The 15,662-nt window shown below is 56.9% G+C and overlaps 1 protein-coding gene across 1 annotated transcript in view; it reads left to right on the forward strand.

Moving 5' to 3' along the window:
* MPHOSPH9 (M-phase phosphoprotein 9) overlaps window positions 1–14,443 on the forward strand; it is a 31,530-nt gene extending 17,087 nt beyond the window's left edge. The window contains 11 exon segments of the mRNA XM_055147090.1: window positions 1,057–1,104; window positions 2,342–2,406; window positions 4,453–4,554; window positions 5,897–6,052; window positions 6,477–6,613; window positions 7,393–7,539; window positions 8,320–8,440; window positions 8,985–9,073; window positions 10,089–10,291; window positions 10,429–10,494; window positions 14,308–14,443. Of these exon segments, the coding sequence (XP_055003065.1) occupies window positions 1,057–1,104; window positions 2,342–2,406; window positions 4,453–4,554; window positions 5,897–6,052; window positions 6,477–6,613; window positions 7,393–7,539; window positions 8,320–8,440; window positions 8,985–9,073; window positions 10,089–10,291; window positions 10,429–10,494; window positions 14,308–14,409 (1,236 nt within the window). The 3' untranslated portion in view covers window positions 14,410–14,443.
* Window positions 14,444–15,662: the final 1,219 nt, after the last annotated feature.

A 15,662-nucleotide genomic window follows, 5' to 3' on the forward strand; every position in this document is an offset into this window, starting at 1 on the left:
GGTTTGTCTTTACAGTTTGCTTGGTAAAAAGTAGCATTCAGCAGTTAGTTCTCATCCACTCAAATACTGTTTACTTGGGGGTATTATTGGCTCACTTAAGAACTTTTATTTCTTTTTTTATTATTATTTTGCTTTTTGGGTCACACCCAGCGATGCACAGGGGTTACTCCTGGCTCTGCACTCAGGAATTACTCCCAGCGGTGCTTGGGGGACCATATGGGACGCTGGGAATTGAACCCGGGTTGGTCTCGTGCAAGGCAGATGCCCTCCCTGCTGTGCAGTCACTACAGCCCTTTATTTCTTTTTTTTCTTTTCTTGTCACACCCAATGATGCTCAGGGGTTCAGGGTCCCTCTTGGCTCTGCTCTCAGGGATTACTCCTGGCAGTGCTCGGGGGAGCCTTTGGGATGCCGGGATCCAGCGGGAATGCCTCCCCGCCGTGCCCTTGCCCTGGCCCTCTCTAGCCTACAGAACTACAAAGTGTGGATGCACGCGCCTTGCCCCACTCACTTTGCCCGGGATTCGCCAGCTGTTTGCATCTTGCTCTGAGGGTTGAGGTTGCCTCCAGGTGGAGCACTTGCCCCCGGGCTCAGGCTGACACCACGTGGCCCCAGAGCTGCTGGGAGCGACCTCCAGATGGGGGGGCGTCATCTGCAGGCGCAAAAGCCCAGACCAGGTGTTTTTCTGCGTTCGCTGTTTCCTTTACCTCCCCCATTCACACACCCTTTCCGCTCCGCCTGGGGCCGGGAAAGACATCGCAGGGGTGCCACGTGGGGCTGAGTCCCTGACCCAGCCGGTCCGTTTTGGTATCTTTCCCCCCACCAGGCTGGGATCCAGCCTCAGTTTACCCTCTCTGATCGTTTATTTATTTGCCCGTCTGTTCGCTCTGGGGTGCCAGGACAAACCGGCAGCTCTCGGGAGGGCATGGTGCGGGCGGTGCCGTGGGGCCTCGCCCAGCCTTCGGGGCCACCTCCCTCTCGGCCCTTCTCTGTCAGGCCACCCCTCAGCCCTGCCTTGGTCTTTAATCTCGTGGTGCGGTCTTTGTTTTTTCCCGTAGCTTCTGTTAGAATATGAGTCTCTTGGGAAGGAGCACGAGCGGGTGAAGGTAAGGAGCAGTCTGGGGCGGGCTGGCCCTGGGGCCGGGGTGGCCCTGGGCGTGTAGAAGGCCCGCGCTGCTGTCCCTCCCGGACACCCGGGTGTCTGCCCATCCAGCTGGCATGTGCCTTGTTTCTGCTCTGGGGTCACGCCCGGCGGTACTCGGGGGGACGTGCGGGTGCCGGGGACTGAGCGGGGCAGCCGTGTGCGGGCAGGCGCCTGCTCCGCTGCCGCTCTGGCCTAACTTGCAGAATGTTTTGAATAAGTTTTTGAATTATGGAATGGCTATTTGAGCATAAGGGCGGCCACGGAGAGGAAAATTGAGATCAAATACTGTTCAAAAAGGAAGTTTTGTGTTAACGTGTTTTGAAGCGTTAACCTGTAAGGTTGGGTTTGATGTTACTACGTGTGAATTCTTACTTAAAACTGAGAATCACGTATTTGAATTCTGTGAAACCGCATAAACAGGTCCAGGAATTTGGGGCTGTTTGCGGCTAGTCAGATGCTTGCAGGGCCGGTGACCACGACCAATGGCCGAGCCCCTCCATCCTTCACGCTCCCCTCTGTAGGTCAGAGGTCAGTGTGGACCATTTTAATGTAGTTCCTTTTTTTTTTTTTTTTGCTTTTTTGCTTTTTTGGGTCACACCCGGCAATACACAGAGGTTCCTTCTGGCTCTGCACTCACCCCCTACTGGTTCTCCGGGGACCATGTGGGGTGCCGGGATTGAAGCCGGGTCTGCTGCATGCGAGGCAAACGCCCGTCCCGCTGTGCCATGGCCCCTCCGAAGTGTGGGCCACTTTGCCGAGCGCCCATGACCCAGCACAGCCCCGAGGCCTCGGCCAGGGCCGTGTGCTCAGGCTCCGCCCTGCGCTCCGGGGCCCGTCTTGCTCTCATTTCCTCTTGAGTCACCTCTGGTGCCTGTTTTTTTTTTTTTTTTTTTCTTTTTGGATCACACCCAGCGATGCTCAGGGGTTACTCCTGGTTCTGCACTCAGGAATTACTCCTGGCAGTGCTCGGGGGACCATATGGGATGCCGGGGATCGAACCCGGGTCGGCCGCGTGCAAGGCAAACGCCCTACCCGCTGTGCTATCGCTCCGGCCCCTGGTGCCTGTTTTTGATCCCACACCTAGTAATAACCTTTTTTAGCCCTCTGCTGTAGCCTTAGGATTGTTTCGTGCATTTGAGGGCAAACGAACGTGTAGACATTTATCTTCAGTCATTGGCACCTTTGCTTTGTTTTCCTAGGAAACATTAAACACAACCGAGAACAAACTGCTTGACGCCCGCACCCAGATTTCCGATTTAAAAAGGTAAAGTGTCCCGCGGGCGAGGGTTCGCTCACGCTGGGGAGGGTCTGGGCGGGGGAGGGTCTAGGCGGGGGAGTCTCGCACTCAGTGGGGGCAGAGCCCAGGCTGCTCAGTGACCTCTGGGGTCACACAGTTCTGGGGTCTCTGCATGCCAGGGGTGCACCCCTCGCCCCATGAACGGTCTCCCTAGCCTTGAGACTGATTTCACCCTAACCTTTCCCTGACACGAAAATACGTTTTAGGGCCCAGAGCGGTAGCACAGCAGGGAGGGCGCTCGCCTTGCATGTGGGAGACCCAGTTTTAATCCCCAGCACCCCACGTGGTCCCCGAGCCCACAGGAGTGATCCCTGAGCACTACCGGGTGTGGCCCAAAAACAAACAACCTTTGCCTGTGATAAAATCCTTTTTTTGTTTTGTTTTGTTTTGTTTTTGGGTCACACCTGGCGGTAGCTTAGGTACTTAGGGCTTTTTCCTGGCTCTGCACTCAGGGATCACTCCTGGGGACCATCCCTAAGCAGAGGGCTTTGCGTGACTCGATTATACTCGAGTTGTGCCTGGAGTCCGGCCGTGTCCCTGGCGGTATATACTTCCCAGAAAAGGGCAAACATAAACGATACGTCATTAGAATGAATGCTATGGGACAGCTGTCACTGTTCTTGTGACTCGGAACTGCTCAGGTTCCAGGAAGAATGCAGCATTCATTCCTGTCAGCTGGATCTTTTAGATTATGTTTGGTTTCTGGGTCGTTCCTAGTGTTGCTCAGGGGCCGCGTGGTGGTGTGCCCGGCCTGGCCCCTGCGTAAGAGCACTTGCCTTGGGCACCTTGCCCGCTCACCGTCTCCCGCCCCACCGCCCTTTTTCCAAAAGATGTGCTTTGGCCGTCACGTTCATGAGGTAATTTGCTTAATTGGGTGGGTGGGAGCAGAGCCCCCGATGAACGGTCCTCGTGCCCACGGCAGGCCTGTCGCAGCGCCCTGGGGGGGGTGATGCCAACCCTCTGGGCGGGCGAGCAGGGACCCAGCTCACCTGTCTCGCCTGTGTCGGCGTCCTCACCCGCTGGCGTCAGTCACCAGCGTGACAGCAGAGAGCCAGGAATGAGCAGGGCCGGAGTCCATCCCCGCAGTGACCATGTCTTGTCAGCTGCTCCCCGAGCACAGAGCCGGGAGTCAGCCCTGCGCACCGCAGCAGACCAGACAGGATGGGCTGAGGTGAAGGCGCTCAGCGGGTAGGGGCAGGAGGGCGCTGGTTGGCCAGAAGTGCCTGTACCTTTTGTGGGTGAACTTTAAAATGCATAGTTATATTTCAAGTATGGCGGCAATTAGCAAGGCTGCCTGTAGGAGGTGTTTCGGAAGAGCTTAGCTTTCTGCAGGGATTTAGCAATTTCTCAAAGGGATTTAGGGTTCCTTGTTAATGGCTTTGTTTTGGGACATTAAACCTGCCTCCCTGTGGAGGTGCGACCCGGGCCTCCCGCAGGTGGATGTGAGGCCCGCCAGAGTGAGGCAGGTCAGGGCCACCGTCTTCTTAGAGCCTTACGGTATTTGGATTTTATGTATGGCCCGTGTGTTTGATCTATAGTCAGATTCTTGAAAATACTTCAGCGTGCTGCTTGGGGTCCGCCCTGCTGCCTGTGGGGTCAGTGGCTCTGCGTCTCTTGTGCCCCCTTTGGGAGTTCTGGGCGCTGGTCCGCAGAGGGCTCAGTGCACGGAGGAAGAGAGATGCTCCTGCCCCCACCCAGGGAGGGGCTAAGGAAGAGTCTTCTGTCAGCCCTTCTAGAAGGGCCACTTACGTATATCATAAAAGTTGATCTACACTTTTTTTTTTAAATTGCTTTTTTGGTCCCACCCAGTGATGCTCAGGGTTTCCTCCTGGCTCTGCTCTCAGGAATTACTCCTGGTGGTGCTCGGGGGACCATATGGGATGCTGGGGATCCAACCCAGGTCGGCCGCGTGCAGGGCAGACGCCCTACCCGCTGTGCTGTCCCCTGGGACCATTGATCTACGCTTTACACCTGCTAAAATACACTTGATTTACCTTTTTGCTTTCCAATTAGAACAATTTCAAAACTGGAGGCTCAGATCAAGCAGGTGGAGCATGAGAGCCTGGTGGGTCTCCGCCGCCACCTCCGCGCCCCCGCGAGACCCTCCTGCACCGAGTAAGTCGGGTCGGGGTGTCCTTCTGGGTCCAGCTCATGGGAAGCCAGGGGGCCTCTCCTGTACGCCTCAGATACAAAGCGACACCAGGGCCTTGCCCTGGACGTGGCCAGCCCAGTGGGTCCCGAGTGACCTGGGCCCGGGAGCGGCCTCCCCTCTCAGAAAAGTGCTAAGAATTTGTGGGTTTGGTTTTGGTTCTGTTCAGACCAACTGTGTAACTGTAGTCAAATTGTTAATATTTTGTAGCTGAATTATCTGGAAAGATCTTTTTTTTATTTTTTGTTTTTTTTTGCTTTTTGGGTCACACCTGGCGATACACAGGGGTCACTCCTGGCTCTGCACTCAGGAATTACCCCTGGCGGTGCTCAGGGGACCATATGGGATGCTGGGAATCGAACCCGGGTCGGGCCACGTGCAAGGCAAACGCCCTACCCGCTGTGCTAGCACTCCAGCCCCTGAAAAGATCTTTTAGTGCTAAACTTCCCGAAAATATTTTTTCCTTCTTAAAAACTGATGAGTATCGTTTCTTTGTTACGTTGTGTGGTCTCACTCTTTCCAGAGCAGGAAGTCGAGGCTTACTGGAAAGTGGAGGCGAGGAAAAGTGACCCCGAGTCGGGGGACTTAGTAGGGACTGAGTTCTCTCTTTGGGATTGTCACAGTTTGAAACTAGTTTCCTATGTTAGAGCATTTGTCTTGATGTGTTTAGGGACCGAGTTTCTTTCTGGGGCGGGATGGTTGGGACACACCCAGCGGTGCTCGGGCCGTCTCGTCACTGCTCGGGTGACCCCTGTGGCCCCAGGGGTTCTAGCCCGGCGCTGTCCCCCAGCTGCTGCTCTGCGGTGGCCGGGCAGGAGCCGGAGCCTGTGCGCTGTAAACCCTCCACTGCGGCTGGCCAGGAGGGCTGCGGGCCCCGAGCAGGACAGCCCGAGGCTCGGCCCCGGCACGTGCTGCCCCAGGAGAAGCGGCGCCGTCCACACCACCTGCCCGCAGCCCGCGGTCAGCCAGGCTCGAGGGCCGGGGGGGGTGGGGGTAGGAAACGCAGCAGGGCCCGCGTCCAGGGCTCCCGCACGGCCGTGGACGCTGCCCGCTGTCTGCCGGAAAGGCAGTGCCCGCCCTGCTCTCCCTGCCTCCGCCCAGAGGGGCAGAGTGGGCACGGGCGGGCGGGTGGCGGCCGTGTGAGAGGATACCCTGTCCCCCGAGACTGAGGCAGCTTCAGTCGAGCCTCGAGGCCCAGCGTTGTCACGCCTGAGCGAGCGTGGTCGGCCTCAGCGTCCTGTGAGGTGTGCGGGTGCTCCCTCCTGCCCCTGCTCCACTCAGCGTCTTCCCGCGTCTCCTCACACCCAGGACCGGTCTCCCCGCCTCGCACACCCTCGCCACCTCAGACGTCAGCAGGCGCAAGTGGCTGATTCCCGGGGCCGAGTACTCGATCTTCACCGGCCAGCCTCTGGCCCTCCAGGATCGGAGAGTGGAGAACCCGCTGGAGAAAGTCTCTGTCCCTGGGTAAGAAGACTTCGTCAGTGGGGCCAGGGATATGGCTCAGTGGTTAGAGCACTCGCCTTCCCAAGGTTTGATTCCTGGTACCACTTACAAACAAATGAGAAAGAAAAGAAAATTTTCGTCACTGATGGCACTTGGGAGCTTGTTATGTTCTGTGAAATTCCAGTTGCTGCTCTGGTGACTGCCGTGCCGGGACGGGTGACGCGGGCCTCGGCCCTGTGACTGCAGAGGCTGACTCTGGCCTCCGGCCCTGCCCTGGTGTCCTGCATAGGGACCTGGGCTCTGTCCCTCGTCCTGTCGGGGCCCTCACCCCGTCCTGGGCGCCCCCACCGTGACCTCATCCCAACCTCATTGGCCCAGGTCCCACGCAGGGGCCAGCCTGTGCCACCCGGTGCCTGGCCACCCCTTCAGGGCTGTTTCCCCACAGGGACCCCCGGCCTGGAAGCCCGCCCACACCAGAGCCGAGAGACACTGCAGACGCCCCAATAGTGAAGGCACTTAAACAGTTGGAGGAAGAAAAAACACTGAAGAATCTGGGCACACAGACAGAGGATCCCTCAAATAGTGAGTCTTCGTTAGTGTTCTGGGCCTGGGGCCACCCCCACCTGCCGCCTGGCCCCTCCAGGTATCTTTTGTAGAAAGTAGTCCTCGAGTAACCAAAAACATTTTTTATTTCACTGTTTCATCAGCCCCATTTTTTAGATAATGACTGTTGATAATTTATCATATCATGTATAACATGTAGTTCCGGGGGGCTGGGCAGGAGCTGAACCAGGGCCTCCTGCGTGTTCTCTGTTGCTGAGCGGGTCCCCAGCCCTGGGTGGGACTGTCCTTTACTCTGGCGTTTGGCCACGGCAGACGGTGCTCGGGAGCCACGCGGGTGGGGCTGGGCGGCACTGCGCCACGCCCGGATTCAGACCTGGGTCTCGGCTGCAGCCGCCGCTGGCCAAGCCCTGACCCTGACCGTCTGGGACATGTCCGCTTGTCTCTCACACTTGGGGGTCTCCTCAGCAGTGCAGTGCCGAGTGCCCTCCCTGCTCGTCAGCCCCCGGCAGGTGCCTCCGGGACGCGCGTCAGTGCCCGGCTTCCTCAGAGTGAGCTCTTGAGGAATCACCTGGAATACCAGTTGTAAAGAGAGAAGCAGAATAAATTAATTTTACACTCCCACGTTTTTCATAAGCATTTTGATTATGAAATTGTTACACATTTGCAAATAATTATAATGTAGGTAATAAAAACAATTGCTTGCTGAATACAACCGTCTGTTAATAAAAGCAGATAATTGAAGCGTGGTGTTTTGTTTTATTTGGGAGGGTAATTAACATTTCGTTTTCCTGTTACAGAACCAGTCAGTTCTCATCTACCTGGAACTCCTGTCGGTGCGGGTCGGTCCCCCGAGAAATGCCCCCCGCAGAGACCCAAGCGCCAGAGCTCTGCTGCCCAGCGCTCGTCCTCTCTACCACCCTCCAGCCGCCGCTCGAGCCCTCCAGGTAGCGCCTGCCTGGCCGGTCTGGGCTCTCTGCACACGGCCCGGCCCGGTCAGCCCAGTCCAGGCCCCGCCGGGGGGTGCTCAAAGCCCTCGAACCACGGCCCTGGGCCCAGCATCGTTCTAGCCAGTTCTCGATTGGAAAGTGGGGACCCTGGCCCTGGGGAGATAGCACAGGCTCAAGGCACTTGCCGTGCTGGTGGCCAGCCTGGTTCAGTCCCCGCTACCGCCTGCCGTCTCCCAAGCCCCGCCAGGGCTGACCCTGAGACCGCCAGTGTGTGCCTGGAGAACTGGCTTTCTGGATTCTTGATTTTCATTTCATTTTTAGTTTTGGGTGGAGCGGGGCGGGGGGAGGCCCAGAAGCAGTGCTCAGGGGTCCTCCCGGAGGTGCACAGGCACCAAGTGGGATGCCGGGAGTCGCATGCCCTCCCCACTCTGCTCGTGCCCAGGCCCACAGTTTCTCATGGGGCAGAGCCTGGTCTGGGCACACGCAGGAGTGGCCGTCAGCACGCTGGTGTTTCCACTCGACTGCCAGTCTGCTGCTAAAATCCTGAAAAACCTGTTTTGAGTGAGAGCGGGAGCTGCCGCTGGGGAGTGAGGTGCCCGCGGCGGGGGCCTCCTGGTGTAGCTGGGACCCTTGTATTCTGCTGCTCTTGGTTTCTAAGATGCTTCACAGTGAAACTGTTTCTTTTAAGGTAAAAAAATATCAGCTGAGAAAGTATCTTCTGCCAGTGTATAACATTATTAACTAGGAGGAAAAGAATATTCCCTCTTTTTCCTGCAGCGAGAAGAGAGATCATGCTGACAGCGCTGACCGCGACGTACAGCCCAAAGCGCTCCCCCAGGGAGAACCTGTCCCCCGGGTTCAGCCACCTGCTCAGCAGAGGCGAGAGCAGCTCCACGCGGTAAGTCCCAGGCCTTGTAGCTTCAGCACCAGACTGTTGGCTTGTAAACGTCTGGTTTTCCCATTGTCTCTGGACTTAGATCACTTAAGTATCGTATTCGAAGTAAAAGTGCTGTCATCGCTGACGGTCATTTTATCCGTGTAAATTAATTACTCTAGAACTCCCTCCAGCGTGGGGATGGGCACTGGTCCATTCTTTGTTTTCCCGAAAAGGTGACTTTTATTATGTGATGCAGGGACATTTTGAGCCATTTGTTGAAGAGGGTGGCCTGGCCGTGGGCTCTGCCTGCGGGCGGCATGTGCCTCGGGGCTGGGGACACAGCCCCTCCGCTCCTGCCGGGTCCTGCCGGCCTGGAGAGCCAGTGGCGAGTGGCGCGTTGCGGTTCTGCGCCAAGGGCCAGTGCGTTCCAGCTCGAGAAAGGCGTGTGACCAGCTTTGGGACCAAACACGCAAAGATGCGCGCTGACCGACGCCCGCTCGTCTTTCTCCGGGAGACAGGGCAAGTCGTCCCCTCTGTCCTCACGGTCGCTTGCTTCGTCCAATAGATCTGATATACTTTTGGATGATTTAGATGCAGCGCCCCACGCCGGCCCCCGGAGGCAGCTCCAGCTCCTTCCTCCAGCTGACGCGGAAGGTAGCCCCCCTAAGACAACTCTCACCGGGTTCCGTGAGTCTCTGCTGGCTTCCAGGGTTCTGAATTTAGACCATCACGCGCTTCAGTAGTTTTCTGCCCCAGGACCTTGAGCACAGCGTTCATGCTGCTCGAGCCGAGCGTCCAGGTGGCCTGCGAGAGGGCGTGGGCTGGGCGCCCCACTCGCCTGAGGTCTCGCTTACTATGTTGGGCGTGGGGGGCCACAGCCGATGGCGCGCGTGGCTCTGCCCGTGTCCTCAGGCAATCCTGGCGGTGCTCAGTGGGCAGGACGTGGTGCCAGGGATTGAACCGGGCTGGCCGCATGCAGGCGAGCTCCCTGCAGCCCCTGGAGTTGATGCACAGTGTAGGCTTGGGACGAATTTTTCCTTTTTTCTCACTTACATTGTAGGTTTGGAATAAAGGTAGAGGATGATACTGGTGAAGTGGCTCGGCCACGCGCTCAGAGCCTCACCGTAGTATCACGTCTCGGCAGGTTCTGCTTATGAGCTTCCTGTTCTGGTTTGGGTCACGCCCAGCTCTCTCAGTTGCCTGGGACCCTCAGTAGTTGGTGCTGGATCAGCTCAGGGTTAGCTCGCGTGAGACAGGCGCTTTCTTCCCGCCCTCCTCCCTCCCGCCTGCTTCCTCAGTGCTTCTGCCGGGCTTTCTCGGGCTTCACGCGCATGAGGCTGTGTCAGTCCCCGGTACCACAGGGAATAAGGTTTATTCTTCTTTGCTCGGAGTTTACTTAAAGTTCATTTAAGTTCCCAGAAAGTTCGCGTACGTTGGTTCCGAGAGGTTGTGAGGACTGTCAGGCTCAGGGCAGGCTGCAGACTGAGGATCCTGGGGGTGACCCGACTGGTCACTGGTGTCCTCTCCGGCGCTCTGTGGCTGTGGTGGCTGGAGGTGCTTGCTGGGGGCGGGGGCGCTCTGCGCGGCCAGTCCCGGAGGTGAAGGTGGGTGACAGAGCACTGAGTGATGAGTCACAGCCGTGGGTTAGAGACGCTTTCTTCTCTGACAGAAGAACAGTCGTGGGAAGCCCCCGCGTGCGGCCCTCCTCCCGAGCCCGCGCCGAGGGCAGTGACGCCCCCCACAGCCAGCCTGGGCCCGGGCCCGCCTGCCGCAGCCGCCCGGCCAGAAGGTGACTTTGAATATACGGCAAAAATGAGGACTCTTGCCGAGACAGAACGTTTTTTTGATGAACTTACAAAAGAAAAGGATCAGGTAAAGATCTCTCGGAGCCGAGCGGTGGGTCCGAGGAGGGGGCGGGGGGAGTCAGCCGGCCTGGCCGGGGTCTCCCCAGGAGCTTCCCGCCAGGCGCAGATCCTCTGTTCTCACGGTGAACCCCCTTGTGTTCACAGATTGAGGCGGCGCTGAGCCGGATGCCTTCTGGAGGACGGGTCACTCTGCAGGCGAGGTTAAACCAGGTGAAAGGTCTCGGCATGACTGACGTTCCAGGGTGCTGGTCCAGGCTCCAGTTTTCCTGAATGACCCTTTCAGTTACGGCCGTTGCGCAGAGAATTGAGCCTTCTGCAGGAAGCACTTGCTCAGAGTGATTTTATATCTGCGGGCTGGTTTTCAGGAGTGGAAACTGATCCTCCCCCCACTGCAGGGAGGAGGGACTCCTGCCTTTGTGCTTCAGGAAGCTCACTCGGGAGCAGGCGCCCCTGCGGAGCCCTGGGGTGCCCCCTCGCCCACCTCGCCCGCCTCGCCGGTCCCCTCAGGGGACTCTTAGTTATTGAATTTGTTTTCTGGGCCACACCTGGCAGTGCTCAGGGCTTCCTCCCGGGGGCTCAGGAGACCCCTGGGATATGGGGTTAAGCCAGCGCCAGCTTCACGCTGGGCAGGCGCCTGCACACCGGTGCCAGTGCTCAGCGGGCACAGCAGACTCTTGTCTTATAGTTTAGTCCCTGAAATTGCAGTTACTCAGGCAGACGGTGTTTCACGGTGTCCCCTTGGCCTCCCGCCCTCCGATCTGGTCTTCGAGAGGTGCTTCCGCACAGCGGGCTCTTGCGGTGTGTTTTGCATATACCCTCTCCCTTAAGCGGTGCGGGGAACTAAACTCACGCGTGCCGGGAAGTGCTCTGCCACAGAACTACATCCGTCGTTCAACACGCCTTTGTAAGAGATTCACATTCTTCTTGTTATTGTTGTTGTTGTTGGGGACACACGTGGTGGTGCCCAGAGACCACTCCCGGATGTGCTTGGGGGACCGTATGGGATGCTCGAGGTTAAACCCGGGCTGGCTGCATGCCAGGCGAGCGCCCTCTCACTGCAGTCTCTCGGCGTAGAGTTTACATTCAGTTAATGCTTTTGCATTAGAGCTCCCCCTCCCCCCTCATTCAGTAATTATTTTTGAGCCCTTTTCCGTTTGGTCTGCCCGGGACGTCGTGCATCTAGGTGGGCTAAGAGGCTGGAGGGCGAGTCTCCCGTGGTCGCTGCCGGAGGCAGAGCGGCTGACTTGGCCAGTGCGCACCTCTGGGTGCTCTCCGGGGTGGCAAACGGACGAGCCGCATGCAGGCCCTTCAATCTGCTCTGTTTTCTTTTTGGGCCACACTGCCGATGCTCGGGTTACTCCTAGCAGTGCTCGGGGGTCTGTGAGGGATGCTGGGGATCGAACCCAGGTCAGCCACATGCAAGGCAAACGCCTTCCCTGTTGGACTAGCGCTCCAGCTCCGCCATCTGCTCTTTCTGTAACGTTTTTTCAGCATACTTGCAAGTATGTCTCCCGTGACTGAATGTTTTGGTAGTTTTGTGCCCTCTTGGCAGGAGCAGTGCCTATTCTGACTGACTTTTATGAGCCGAAAGGAGGCAGAGAGGAAGCAGAAGCGCCTGTGGCCAGGACTGGGCCCCAAGCTGCTTCTCCTTTATTATTGTCTTTTCTATGGTTTTCATGCAGTGACTGGTAAGACTGTTTCTGAGAACAGTATACAGGGATGGGCCTGGGGCGCTAGTACAGCGGCGAGGGCATCTGCCTTGCGTGTGGCTGGCTGGGTTCAATTCCCAGTACCCCAGAGGCGCCCTGAGCCCACCAGGAGTGAGAGCACAGAGCTGGGAGTAAACCCTGAGCACTGCCGGGTGTGGCCCAGAAACCAAAAATAAGAAGGAAAGAGTTCACTGGAAAAGAGGAATGAAAACTTGTGGCTACTCTGACACAATATCAATCTCTTGAAACGTCTGCTTAATACATTTTTTTTTACTATGATAACAGCATGCAAAATAAATTTCCCAGGGCAGGAGTTTCTGTTTATATCAGAGCTATTCTGGTCCAGTATTTGTTTAAATGGCAGCAGAAAAGGGCCAAGAAAATTTAGTAAGTAAAGTAAAAATGGGCAAAAAAGTTGAAAAATGCTTATGCGTCACTAGTGAAAGATACTCAGAGGCGTCTCATTTCCAAATGGTGACAGTGGCGGGAGGCGTGTCATGAAGAAGGGGAACTGCAGGCCTGCAGCGCTGCCCTGGCAGCAGGCCCTGGCGTGGGGCTCGGGCCTGGGCCCCGGACAGCGGCTGGTGTTGGCCCCGGGACAGCGGCTGGCGTTGGGGTGTGCAGGGACTGACTGTCATCCCAGTCCCTGGCAGCTCTTCACCTAGTTTTGGGGGGTTGTTGGGCCGCACCTTTTTGGTGCTCAGGGGCTACTCCTGGCAGCGTTTGGCCCGGGTCTGCCACCCGAGGCGAGTCCCTAACCCCGAGCTGTTGCCCTGCCCGGGGCAGGCGTGGTGGTGTGCTTGGTTCATTTTGCTTTGCTTTGGGACCGAGCCCAGTGGTCTCAGGCCTTCCTCCCGGGAGGGCTGGGGAGCCATCTGGGCTGCCGGACGGGACCCAGGCCAGCGGTGTGCAAGAGAGTGACTGCCCGCTGGGCTCTCCAGCCCCCAACGCAGGTATTTTTATTTTGTTTGATTTCATGGGTTTTTTTTTGTTTTTGGTTTTGGTTTTTTTTTGCTTTTTGGATCACACCTGTCGATGCACAGGGGTTACTCCTGGCTCTGCACTCAGGAATTACTCCTGGCAGTGCTCAGGGACCATATGGGATGCTGGGATTCGAACCCGGGTTGGCCGCGTGCAAGGCAAACGCCCTACCCGCTGTGCTATCGCTCCAGCCCCTGATTTCATGTTTTTAGGGCATTCATGTTTTTAGGGTTACCTCCTACTCCTGAGATGCGCCTTGACCGCCCCTCTCCAGCCCAGGCTGGTGTTTCTGAAGGAATCGTTCTCGGGCTGGGAGTCCGTTCTCATCACCACCAGTGGAAGGGAAATTGTGGGGCCAGGCAGAGAGTGGGGCAGGCAGGGTGCTTGTCTAGCTCGAGGCTGACCCAGACTCAGTCCCCTGCTCCCACATGGTCAGGAGTGACCCCTGAGCACCGATGTGTCGCCCAAAGAAAACAAACAAAAAATAAAAATTTGGTGTTTTTGGGGGGTGTTTGTTTTGTTTTGAGCCACACCCAGTGGTGCTAAGGCTTCCTGATGGCTTTGTCTCAGGGGTCACCCCTGGCAGTTTCTGGGGAGCTGATGGAATGCCGGGATCAAACCCTGGTCAGTTGAACGCAGGGCACACGCCCTCCCCGCCGGCCTGTTGGTGCGGCTCCTGGGAGGAGAGTTGTTTATGGAATGCCACGAGAGTGGGGCCAGAGCTCCGAGGTCGGCCTGTCTGTGGCCCGCCCGTCTTTCTGCTGGGAAGCTTCCTAACGTGATGTTTATAGGAGCAAAGAGATATGTTTGGAACCACGCACCGTTGTTTACAGGAGTCCAAGTTCCAGACAACCCGAATTTAGATGAAAAGATAATTGTTTAACTCTGGCGCGTATGATGGAGTGTTGCAAAGTGGCTTAAGATGTCAGGGCCTGTTTCGTAACAAGAAAGTTCAGTGGAAACTTTTCTTTTGTTGGGGCCAGGAGTCGAGCCACATCTTGGCAGTGCTCGGGACTCCCAGTGTGGTGCTCAGAGGTCACGCCTGGCGTTCTCGGGATCTCGCAGTGCCAGGGATTGAGCCGGTGCCAAGGCCAAGCCTACCCACTGGGTCCTGCCCGCGCACTCCCGCTCTCTCTCCGGGCCGGGACGCTCCCCCGGAGTCTGTGTGTGTGTGTGACCCCGGGCTCAGCCCAGCCGCTGCGGGAAGGAAGGGGGGAAGGATGTTCGCCACTTGTGCTTGTGCTTTTGCCGAACGCAAGGCCAGTTTGGTGGCGCTTGTGGAGCTGGGACCTGCTGCGGGATTCTAACGAAGTGTTTCCATCTCCCCACCCAGGAGGCCTTGGAGGAGCGGCTGGAGAGGGTCAACCGAGAGCTGGGCTCCATCCGGATGACGTTAAAGAAATGCCACGTCCTGCGCACCTGTGCAAATCTCTGAGATTTGTTGCCATTAAATTTTAAGATGTTTTTGTTTGCACTAACATATAATTATGCACTCAGAAAAGACGTAAACTATTTTGTACCGTTTATAAGCCTTCAAATGGTAGTTTTACATCACGCTGTCCTTACACTTGCTGTTTTATACTTCAGATGGCCACATATTTTCAAGATATTTTTGTTATGCTCAGGAATCTCTTGTATATTTTACTATTTAAAAAGTGTTATTTTAAAATAGTATAAGTCTCCAGTTTATATTAAGAGTAAGGGAGTGTAAACAGAGAAGGTAGCTTGTTTCTTAAAGTATTCCCCTTTTACAGTGAACTTTGCACACCCGTTTTGTAAGTTTGTTCCACATTGGAAATTACTTTTTAAAAACTCGGCGCTCACAGACAGGTCCCTGCCGGTAGAGTAATACATGTGAATGCAGCGTGACCACATTATACCTTGAATTCTATTTGTGTTGAGGCTTTTAAAAATAAACGATAATGTGATTTTGGGGACACGTTTGTCCTAGGGGGGCCGTTAGAAGGGCACCTGATGCGGCTGTCAGAGCTCCCGGGTCCCGGGACTCTGAGACCACGTGGGAAACCCGAGTTGTTCCCTCGAAACCATCGTCAGGAGCAAAGCAGGCTGGGCCTCTGACGGAGCCGGGGAGAGGCCAGCGGAGGCCAGCGCGGGACAGCGACCGACGGCGGCTGAGGCTGAGAAGCGCCCCTGTCGCCCGCTCCCCTGCCCGGCCGCCCTCCCGGCCGCACCTCCACGCCTCTGAGGACACACGGGTGTGATGTGCGGCTGCGCCCTCGGGCCTCGGGCCCTGGACCGCGCCCCTGGGCCTGGCCAGCTCCAGCCTCCCAGGGTCAGACCAGGACCAGCAGAGCAGCAAGTGCCTTTATTCTCAGTGTCTTCCCGCATTTCCTCACCTCCTCACCCCTGCCCCAGTCTCCTGGTGAGGAAACAGTCCCGGGCTTAGCTCTCACGCCCGCCCGCCTTAGAGAGACGGCTGCCAGCAGGAGTCCCTGTCCTGTACACGCTGAAAACTCCTTTATCAGGATAGCGTTTCTCTCTGGATTGTAAAGTTCTTTTTTTTTTTGCTTTTTGGGTCACACCCGGCAATGCACAGGGGTTACCTCCTACTCCTGGCGGTGCTCAGGGGACATGTGGGATGCTGGGAATCGAACCCGAGTCGGCTGCATGCAAGGCAAACGCCCTACCCGCTGTGCTATTGCTCCAGCCCCGAGAATGTGACTTCTT

Source organism: Sorex araneus, chromosome 9, assembly GCF_027595985.1.
Source record: "Sorex araneus isolate mSorAra2 chromosome 9, mSorAra2.pri, whole genome shotgun sequence".
NCBI lineage: Eukaryota > Metazoa > Chordata > Mammalia > Eulipotyphla > Soricidae > Sorex > Sorex araneus.